We start from the raw sequence: 11,267 nt of genomic DNA, 5'->3' as shown, positions 1-11,267 counted from the left end.
ATTGTTCAATGGATTCACAGCTAACTCAATATATGAAATAAGAGAAACCCTAACCCTTCCAACCATACTTGGTTGGTCTGTCTGCAGGAGCAACAAAACTAAATCATCTTGCTGAGAAAAGAATTATATTTAAACCGATAGATTATTATTAGTACTATGATGCTTTAGTCAAGGGAAAATTAATTATCAACAAAAAACCACAATTAAATAATTTTTCTTTATTCTCAAACTTATCAAACTTTAGCTGCAACCAGAAGTAGCAGACATACAATTCTTCATTTAAAGCTTCACATTTATCAATAAGTTTTAACAATTTTTTCAAAGGAAAAAAACCCATTTCAATAATTAAGTGTTTAGGATGAGAAGAATTATTACACACAAAGAAATATTCTTATCACCCGTGAACAGGAAACGGATTTCACAATTTTTGTGAGCATAATAAAAGGGCCATTTTAAAGAAAACATTTTTGACCTCTTTTAAGTGTGTGTGTTACCCTGTGGGGACAAGTGGTGACAGCGTTTTATTTCCTGGAAGCAAATATCAGACAGTAGCTGTGATAAAACGGCTTAAGCAGCTGGAATCAGCTCTTTACACTTACCATTATTTTCAGCAGGAATACATAAGAGTATTTCTAAAACCTGCCGGGTGTTTAATAAGGTGCACAACAGACAAAGCTTTAATTTGATCAGTAATAAACTCAGCTACCTGGGGGGGTTTAATATGTCTCGTTACTTTGTGCTAGAAGTTGGATTTCTGCCTGAAGCTAAATCAGACGCATTATTTCAGGATTTTAGGCAAGATTATGATTTTCTTTTTAATGCAATTTAAAAACTTAAAACACAAGAAGAGCCTAACAAACTCTGAGTTTTTCATTTCACAGTAGCCACTGAGTGGCTCAGTGTAGCCCCGACTCGACGAGTCACCATGATGACAGGAAACAGAAAGTGCCTTTTTCAACCCACTGGAACTAGGGATTTTAATGAGGAAATAAAACAAAAGAAATGTAGACTGTGTTTAAGAGACAAAGAGAAAAAGCTCTACAGCTGAGGAAGATGGCGACGGAGAAGATTGTTGGTCGAGTTAATGTGTGAGTTTATATGAAGGCCACAGCAGAAACTGTATTTCAGAAAGTAAAAAACCAAATTATACTATTAAGGATGAAGTTTTATAGATCTAGAAATGCTTACACATTTTAAGTGGTCTTCTGACATTTATACGCTTGACTGAGTATTTATTTATGATATCGGAAATAGATTTCTTTATAGTCAAAATAATACAAATGCTGATCACTAACAATAAGAATATAGAGATATATAATTAATTTCTAGACATCCAGAATGTTTACTATAGATGTGAAGAATGCCATTTTGTTTGAAATGGTCATCCTGAGAATAAAAAAAGTTTTTTTTAGATATCAGGAATACATGTTCAGTAAAACAAATTCATGTCAAAACGGCTTGCCATAGGCTGTTGTGACGGGTTATATTACTTGTTTTATTTCTTGAATGGTAGTGGATCAATGTATCTATTTGGGTAAAATTATCTGTCAGCAGGTGAAGATGAAGAATAAAAACGTTCTAACAGGTAGAACCAGTTCATCATCTCATGGGTTCATCCTCAGGTTGATACCGTCTTCTTTTACACTGTTGTTGCACTGTTTGCAGCAACATTATATCATCCCAATAAATGGTCGTTATTAGAGGTTATCAGTCCCACAGAATGGCTCTAGATTAGGCTCAGTAGGTTGTTATCATCGAGTAAATCCTAACCCTAACCCTAAAGTAATTCCAGGTCACCTCTATAATCAGCTGTTTGTATCTATACATTCTGGATCTATCTACTGTAGGTCAGGCAAATTTAAGGGCCATGGTAGAAACTTCTCATTATTTTTTAATCCCAGGCTTCTTTAGGCCATGGGAACATAGAAGCTATTCCCAAACAAAGCCTGTGCAGTTTCAGCTAACTTTACAGGACATAAGAACAAATGGTAACTGTGCTAAAACCTTTGGGAACTATTGCTTAACCCAAACACCTGCTTTAGATAAGCTCCCATCACCCTAGACCAGATTGTTGACTGCAGTAGACGCAGCGTCTCTAGTTCATTACTCTGTGCTTCTGCCCAACAACACCAGAACACCAGAGAACACCAGAGACTTTAGACTTTTGGAAAGAACCTTTTCCAACCTGACTCTGCTGCCCTCTGCTGTTTGACTCCCGCTTCTTAATGACTGTCTGAGATCCTGACAACCCGTTTAGTGTCGCACCACCCTGAGCAAGGCTAACCTGGTTACCGTTTAGAACTCTCACAGATCCAGCAGGAACATTGCTTTCAACAAACATCCTGTTTTGGGAGCCAGAGATCAGGTTCCCAGTGGTTCCCTGGTTAACCCTGCTGTAAACCAGCACTGCCCCAAGGCTCTGGGTTTGTACATTGGGCATCATTGTCTGACCTTGAACAATAACTCCCTGGGATGAGGCGATATCAGTGCCATTAACNGCTTGACTGAGTATTTATTTATGATATCGGAAATAGATTTCTTTATAGTCAAAATAATACAAATGCTGACCACTAACAATAAGAATATAGAGATATATAATTAATTTCTAGACATCCGGAATGTTTATTATAGATGTGAAGAATGGCATTTTATTTAAAATGGTCATCCTGAGAATAAAAAAAGTTTTTTTTAGATATCAGGAATACATGTTCAGTAAAACAAATTCAGAGAATAAAAACGTTGTAACAGGTAGAACCAGTTCATCATCTCATGGCTTCATCCTCAGGTTGATACCGTCTTCTTTTACACTGTTGTTGCACTGTTTGCAGCAACATTATATCATCCCAATAAATGGTCGTTATTAGAGGTTATCAGTCCCACAGAATGGCTCTAGATTAGGCTCAGTAGGTTGTTATCATCAAGTAAATCCTAACCCTAACCCTAAAGTAATTCCAGGTCACCTCTATAATCAGCTGTTTGTATCTATACATTCTGGATCTATCTACTGTAGGTCAGGCAAATTTAAGGGCCATAGTAGAAACTTCTCATTATTTTTTAATCCCAGGCTTCTTTAGGCCATGGGAACATAGAAGCTATGCCCAAACAAAGCCTGTGCAGTTTCAGCTAACTTTACAAGACATAAGAACAAATGGTAACTGTGCTAAAACCTTTGGGAACTATTGCTTAACCCAAACACCTGCTTTAGATAAGCTCCCATCACCCTAGACCACACAATAGGTGATTGTTGACTGCAGTAGACGCAGCGTCTCTAGTTCATTACTCTGGGCTTCTGCCCAACAACTACTCCATTGTTGGTGGATGTAGTAAGGGTGTAGGAAGAGGTGCTTCCCTCAGAGCCGCCGGATGCACCACTGATCACATGAACCTTTTGACCACGCGAGACTTCAGACTTTTGGAAGGAACCTTTTCCACCCTGACTCTGCTGCCCTCTGCTGTTTGACTCCCGCTTCTTAATGATTGTCTGAGATCCTGACAACCCGTTTAGTGTCGCACCACCCTGAGCAAGGCTAACCTGGTTACCGTTTAGTACTCTCACAGATCCAGCAGGGACATTGCTTTCAACAAACATCATGTTTTGGGAGCCAGAGATCAGGTTCCCAGTGGTTCCCTGGTTAACCCTGCTGTAAACCAGCACTGCCCCAAGGCTCTGGGTTTGTACATTGGGCATCATTGTCTGACCTTGAACAATAACTCCCTGGGATGAGGCGATATCAGTGCCATTAACCATTACCATGTGCTGAAGACTGGAGGCAGGTGCCTCAGCTAGTATCACTGCATTCTGAAGGGGCTGCTGAACAACATAGTGCATGGGCTGCATCATAGGCGCGGTGGTAAAGTAGACGGGCTGCTGTTGGTTTAGAACTACCATCTGGTTCTGGTGCGCCATCCCTGCCTGCACTGAGGTCATCCCTTCCTTCACTGCGGCCTTGCTCTCCCTGATCTCAGACTGCTCCCTTCTTTCACTGGCTAACCTCTGCTCGGTTCTGGAGTTGGCCGACTGCACAATGGACATATGGGACACCTCTTGGCTGGTCAACAAATCTGGCTCTGACACTCGAACGTTGCTCACAGGAACATTAGGTAGAGCAGTCTCCGCTTGTGTCGTCGTCTCAGATTGGACTATTTTGCCACCACATATTTCAGCAAGCGTTTTAAACCTCGGTCCAAAATCATCAAGGAAACTCAGGTCATTGTCTGAATCCAGAAGACTGCAGCATCCCACAGAGCCAGCAGGGGAGCCCTCGCCCTCATAGTCGTACACCAGCTGGGTATCTGTTATCTCAACGTTCTCATCTCCACTGGTCTTCTGTTGTTGAAAGAAGAGTTAGTCAGTTATCAGAATAAAGCAAAAAAAAGAATAACAAAGATTTACTCTAAAATAGTTCCTTAATGACGAAGCCATCTTTAACATTAGTTAAAAACAGAGATTGGGGGAACGATTGTTTTCATCTGTCACTCAACTAACAGAAAATAAATCTCTGTTGGGATCAATCTGCTTATTTACTTTTCCTATAGTTTGTCTCTTAATTCAATCTTAATTTTTCTGATAATTGTGATCCTACATTATTTTTATAAATAAAATGTCAATTAATTCCCTGCTAACAGCTTGTTTATTAAGTACCTTGATTAGCAGACTCCTCTGATCTTTAACCTTCCAGCAAATGAAAATGAAATGCTGCTAAATGGTAAATGCTCTTATATATTTATACAGCGCCTTTAAAGGCCAGGAGACTCCAAAGCACTTTACAGTTACAGTTACCTCTGTGCTTAGCTACCAAAGCCACTAAGTTTCATGAATGAACACAGCTTCCATTAAAATGGCTGCATTGATATAACAGAAACACCACATGTTGGACCAAAGCAGCAGAAAATGCACAAATATTTCAATCAAACTGACATGATTTATATTTTCAATAGAAAATGAGGTTTCACCTGGATGTAGTAGAGTGAAAGGAAGCTGTCTGGTAAAGCCAAGTCATGATATCCTCTTGACTCTCGAGTTTCGGACCCAAAGCCACTGCCTTCCCACATGTTCATCCCCATTTCGTCTCTGAAGCCATTTGAGGACACACCTTGGAACATGCCCTGATTCATGGAAGCCACCGATTGCTGCATTTCAAATCCAGCCCCTGGCAGAGCTTCTACATATTGTAGATCCCCACCCTTTATATTCTGTGTTGGTAAGGTCAGCAAAGCAGCAGCTTCCTGCAAAAGATCAACGCAACAATTATTGGAGCAAAGTATTTATGTTTTCTGTCAAATCAGGTCATTAACTTTAAAACACTGAAAATATCTAAAAATGTTTGTCTCACCACATTGTCTGCAGGGGGTTCAGTGTCGTAGTGAATGAGATGAGATTTTGTAGAATAAGGCACATCAGTAAAGAGGTCCTTATATTTAGCCGCACTTCCACACTGGCAGAGGCACATCAACAAAGGAATCACTGGAAGAAAAGTAATTTAACATAATTAACTAAGAGAAAACTAACAGTTTTAAACTGAATCATATCTCCAATAAAAGCAAAGGAGGTGAATTAGCTGTACAATGCATGGGGAAATCTAGGACATGCTAAACAAGGGTACTTAAAGGGGAACGCCGTTTTTTTTACATTGGGTCCTTGATTTTCCGTTATTGAGGGAATTGTTGATAAAAGCAAAGTCATCTGCAATGTCTGCAGAAAGGAATTTGCATACCACCGGAGTGCGTCAACTCTTAAGTACCACATAGGTGCAAAGCATCCAGGAGTTAACCCACAGGTAGCACCACGACCTAGCACGTCCTGTGATACAAGCTCTAGCAGCCAACCTCATCATCAAACCTTTGGAGCAAACACTGAAACGTAAACTAAGCAAATCTGCATGTGACCGACTGAGCAATTCCCTTGCTAAATGGATCGCAATGTCTTGCAGACCAGTTTCACTGATAGAAGACAGCGGGTTAGCAGAGGTTTTGCAAATAGCCTCTTCAGACATGACATATAACCCGCCGTCACAAAACACTATTATGTCAAAAATCCAGCAGCTGTACGACACTTAAAAAAACCCAAAAGGAGATGTACTGGTGGGAGCAGAACATATCGCACTGACAGGGGATCACTGGACTTCAGTTAGCAATCACAATTACCTTGGTGTTACGGCACACATCATTGATTGTGAATGGAAACTCCAGTCATTTGCGTTAGCAATGCTAAAAACGGAGGCCATGATCGCCGCGGCGAGAAAGCTTCCATATGAGCACATGCCTTGTGTTGCTCATATGTCACAGAGAAGCATCTCTGTTTGCCTCACAGACAGCGGGTTTGTGACACATTGGCAAAGTACTGTAAGATAGTGGGACATTTTAAACATAGCCCTGCCGATACAGAGGAGCTCCACCAGCAGCAAACTCAACTTGGGCAAGTGAATCAAAGTCTGATTCAGGATGTTAGCACAAGATGGAACTCATCACTCGCCATGATCTCTCATCTCCTGGAGAACCAGGAGGCTATGAAGGCTACACTGAGCAGACAGAAGCTGACTATGCTGACTACATCTGAGTGGGACAAACTTCAGAGGCTGAAAACCATCCTTGAACCATGCAGGTAAAAGCTTACACACACAAACGCACACACAAAAAATTTATTTATTTTTTATTGTACAGAAATTTACAGTATTTTTTTTATTTTTTATTGTTTAATTGTTTAAGTAGGCTAGGCTACTGCTATGACTGATATAGCTAAATGCAGTGTGTCTATCTCTTATCATCCAATGCAGATATGTGACGGAGCTCCTTGGAGTTATGTTTCCTGCTCTGTGGTGTTGCCTGCTCTCTGCCACGTTGCCTGCTCTCTGCCACCTTGACTGCTCTGTTGTGTTGCCTGCTCTCTGCCACCTTGACTGCTCTGTTGTGTTGCCTGCTCTCTGCCATCTGTACCGTGCAATGGAAGTTTCGGACGAGGACCCAGCCTATGTTGGAAAATTCAAGACTGCCTTTAAAAAGGCCCTGTCTGAACGGCAAGCAAACATCAACAATGGATGGCTCAACATAGCTTCAGCATTAGACCCACGCTTTAAGGACTTGAAGTGTCTTAAAAAAGGAGATAGAGAAGCAGTCTGGACCAGCCTTCAGGCTCTGCTGGAAAATAAAACCAGTACAGCTACCCTAGAACCTGTAGAAGAGCCACCGAAAAAGCGAAGCCTCCTTCTCTTTGCTTCAGACTCAGACTCAGATGATGACATGGTGGAACCAAGCAGGGCTCTGAACCACTACAAAGCAGAGCCCACCATTAGCATGGAGGAATGCCTGCTGCAGTGGTGGAAACCTCATGCAGGAGCCCATCAACAGCTATCTGTCCTGGCTCGCAAATATCTGGCTGCCCCTGATGGTTCTGTTCCTGGTGAGAGACTTTTTCTCTTGCAGGTAACATAGCGAAGAAAAGAGGGCAGCCGTGAGCTCTGAGAATGTAAAGAAGCTAGTTTGTCTCAGTGACTGGCTGAAGGAGAAGTAGAGGTGAGGCACATGTTGTTGCTTTTTTATGTTTTGTGGTAAAAGGGTTTTTTTTTTATTGAAAGTTTATGCTCAACTTTATTGCACTATGTTAAACTTTTGGTCTCTGTGACCTGATCTGTTGTAAAGCTGTTAAAAATGTTGATATTGAGAGGAGTGTTCATTTATTTTCATTGTGTCCCCTACGTTACTATGTGCCACATATGCCACAAAGACACATGTTAAACGTCTGAAGGCAAGAAATGTGAATTAAAGAGTTTTTGAACTTTAATGTATCTAATGCTGATTATTTATTGAATCATTTGAATTAAAAATATTTAAAATACTTTCATAGCAAAAATGATATGCGATTAATTTAGATTAATTCAATACAAAGTGTGTAATTAATTAGATTAATTTTTTTAATCGATTGACAGCCCTAATATATATATATATATATATATATATATATATATATATATATACATACAACTGTAAGTAGAACTCAGTGGTACTCACAAAGTAGAAGTAGCAGTCCCAGAAAAAGAAGGCCAATGCCTGCACCTACTAACTTCGCAGGAGGTGCAGTTTGTTTCTTGCAGACATCCCCATCCTTACAGACACAGACACTAACTTTCAGTTTTTGTGATTCTGGGCAAGACTTTCCCTGTTGGTCTTCCACCACAAACATCAGTTTGTAGACACCAGGCCAAAGGTCCTCCATCGCCTGCACAATAGCTGCCGTCTCTGTGAGATACAGCAATGATAGGCATCGTTAATAAGTGCATTGATTGATAAAACACAAAAACACATATAAATATATTCACACAGAATTTTTGCTATAATAAAAAGGAAAAAATAACTATGGCCTCAGAAATAACAAAAAAAAAAGAATTACTAAAGAAAATTCTATAGTCAGACAATTCCTTTCAACTATGCTTCAACTGAATACCACACTCAACATGGACCAGAAGATGCAAAGAGTTGTTTCTAGAAATTAGACAGGAAATGACAGAGCAGCATGTTGAAGCTAAAGGCTAACAGACCACCTAAAAGCAGCTGATGTTCCTCTGACTGTGGAAAAGATATTATTTGAGGCCTTGGAAACACGGTGGGTCAGTAAAATAACACTAAATTTTCCACACAGGCCATGAGCCCTTTGCCATGCACACATGCATATACAACCAACCATGTTAGAGTATAAATAAACCAGGATTGGGTGCATGTCTTTTGTAGAAAAAGTCTTGTGAGGTGAAAAAGAGCTCCGTTCTGAACTGTGATTTTCTTGGACAGCATTGACGTAGATGAGCTAATAAATACCTTTTTTTCCCTGAGTCTGGGGGGCAGGCCTGTTGCAGGAAGGCAAGCAAGCCTAGCAATAACTTAGGGCCCCGAGCTGCCTGGGGCCCCCAAGAAAATGGCTGACCTGGTTATTATCTGCATCTATGGACCAGCAGTGTGAGCACCAATGTTCCCTTAAAGCTGTGCATCGCTGCATGTTCTCAACGCAATAAAATCTATGTAGTGCATAAAATAAAGTCCAACATGAATTTGAATCTGTGCATCATTTGTTTTACAACCTGAAACCAACAATGAAAATATGAGAAACAACTGTCATCCCCACTGAGTTTCATTACACAATACGAAGAAACGGAGCCCAGTTTTTTCCATGCCACATTAAATATAGTATTAATAAAGATGAAAAGAAAATAGATTCATCCTATTTTATTTCGTTTAGGCGCTTATAGCATCTCATTCTGCTGGATGCTGGATGTGCCAGCTGGTTTTATTATTATTATTTTGATTATTTTTTTATATTATTGAGCCAAGGCGGACATTCACCTGAAGAAACTCATTTGCTTTCCTTCATCCCCCTGCGGCACAGCCAATCAGCTTTGAACCACACCTCCACGACAGCCAATCAGCATCCAAAGCTCCTTAAAAGGCCTCCAATCGGCACCTGTCTGCTGTGTGCAGGCTTTGGATGGGCTGTGACTTCATTTAGATGACACCATTTCAACTTAAAGTGAGCTTTGGATCCTCCCCTGGCTGCTGCTTGGATCCTATCCTCTGACACACCTGTTGATCCACGTAATGCTGCAGAGATTTGCGGCTCCGCCAAGCCCTGTTCCCCCGTCTCAAAACATTTCTGTGTTTCAGCATCAGCAGTCAGCTGGATCTCGCTGCTTCAGATGTGGTGAGTTTTCTACTGAACGTCTCGTCACTCTTAATGATAAGTTAAGCTGCAGCCTTTTCTTTAGAGTCTATCAGCTCATCTTCTCTGTCGGCCCGTTGAGGTTGAGATGTATTGATCCCCAGCAGACTCTAAATTTTTATCACTTTTAAACTGAATCATGGCCATTTTCTAGCCTCATGGAGTTGTAGTAGATTCTCTTTAGGCAGTTCACCATGTTTTACTGTCATTTAACGAATGTTATGTACTGTGTCACATGATGGAGACAGTCTAGGATTCACATTTTCTGGAGATTCAGTTCAGAATATTTTCTTACCATTGTGTTGCTTCACCTGCCAGCTCCCCTGTGTGCCGTCTGGGTCAATGCTAAAGTTAAAAGGTGCTCCAAATGGAAATGCATCTTCATCTTCAGCATTAACAATCAGCTTGTTCTCTGATGTGCACATCGACATTAAGTCTGTGGTCAGCTTTGGGCAGTGATCATTGAACGGCTGCACCTCGATGGCTATAGTGCCAGTAGCTGTTTTAGCCGGCATATCTGTGGGGGGGTAAACACACAAAGCTGGTTATGATGGCCTTCTATCTCACTAACACAATGACAGAACCTCTTTCCCACTAATGATGTTCTGTTTTCCTGCACATACAAAATATCCACATTTTGTATTATGAGCATTTTTTGTTTTTTTTAAGGGGAAAGTTGATGCTACTTTAGTAACTAAATCAGTTTCATACAATGCAAACTTCCACAAACTGTTTTATTCAATTATTCTATTACATTAGATGTTTTCTTTTAGTAAACCTTTAAAATATGTTAGATGTTAATGTTTTCATCAGCAGGTAGCATGATGGCGATTAAGTCAGTTTCACACAGGAAATGATGATGACACCATGAAATAGATTGAAATCAGTTGGTTATAGTTTGATTAGTCATTAAATTTGCTTGAACTATTTTCGTCTGATTTTCTAAGACCAGTTGGAGGTAGCGTCAGTCTTAGCATTGGGTCTAACAGCGACCTACTAGTGGAGGAAAAACTGCTTTAATTGTAAGTTCCACTGAATCTCTGCATATTTGTCAAAATAACAGATTTAAATGATTTTATGAGTTTATTTTCAAAAACGTCTAAATGTTTGATTTCGAGCCTCTCACATGAGGCATTTCGTGTTGCCATAGCAACAACTGCTTTCCTTTTTGAGTGTAGGAACGAGGGCAGCCTACTTCCACATATAGCATCAATCAAGGCGCCCTCCTCAGCTGGAGTGGGACTTCATAGTGAAAGACATAGGGGCTGGTTTGGGATTAGCCAAAGTCTCTAGCATGTCCTGGGCGTCTCCTGGGCCTCCTTCAGCAGGAGGCATTAAAGGGCATCTATAGAAGATGTCCGTGCCACCTCAGCTGACTCCTCTTGATGTTGAGGAGAACCAGCTGTGCTCTGAGCCTCCCCAGATGGTAAAGCTCCTCACCCTCTCTGTAAGGGAGAGCCCAGCCATCCTGCTGAGGAAGTTGATTTTAGTATCTTTAGTTCATGATCTGATTTCCTGAGCACATGAGGAACATAGACCAACAGTAAATAGACAGCTTTGCCTTTTG

The 11,267-nt window shown here is 40.7% G+C and overlaps 1 protein-coding gene across 1 annotated transcript in view; it reads right to left on the bottom strand.

Annotated features, from left to right (window-relative positions):
* Positions 1 to 2,591: 2,591 nt before the first annotated feature.
* The window catches only part of LOC107103472 (desmoglein-2-like), an 18,063-nt gene continuing 9,387 nt past the window's right edge, over positions 2,592 to 11,267 (bottom strand). The window contains exons 11-15 of the mRNA XM_015403191.1: positions 9,996 to 10,217; positions 8,005 to 8,232; positions 5,334 to 5,464; positions 4,954 to 5,226; positions 2,592 to 4,327 (exon numbers count right to left, since the gene is read on the bottom strand). Coding sequence (XP_015258677.1) covers positions 3,269 to 4,327; positions 4,954 to 5,226; positions 5,334 to 5,464; positions 8,005 to 8,232; positions 9,996 to 10,217 — 1,913 coding nt within the window. The 3' untranslated portion in view covers positions 2,592 to 3,268. The remainder of the gene's footprint in view (positions 4,328 to 4,953; positions 5,227 to 5,333; positions 5,465 to 8,004; positions 8,233 to 9,995; positions 10,218 to 11,267) is intronic.

This window comes from Cyprinodon variegatus, unplaced genomic scaffold, assembly GCF_000732505.1.
Source record: "Cyprinodon variegatus isolate N-32 unplaced genomic scaffold, C_variegatus-1.0 Scaffold1457, whole genome shotgun sequence".
In the NCBI taxonomy this organism is placed as follows: domain Eukaryota; kingdom Metazoa; phylum Chordata; class Actinopteri; order Cyprinodontiformes; family Cyprinodontidae; genus Cyprinodon; species Cyprinodon variegatus.
This window is presented reverse-complemented; position numbering and strand designations above follow the sequence as displayed.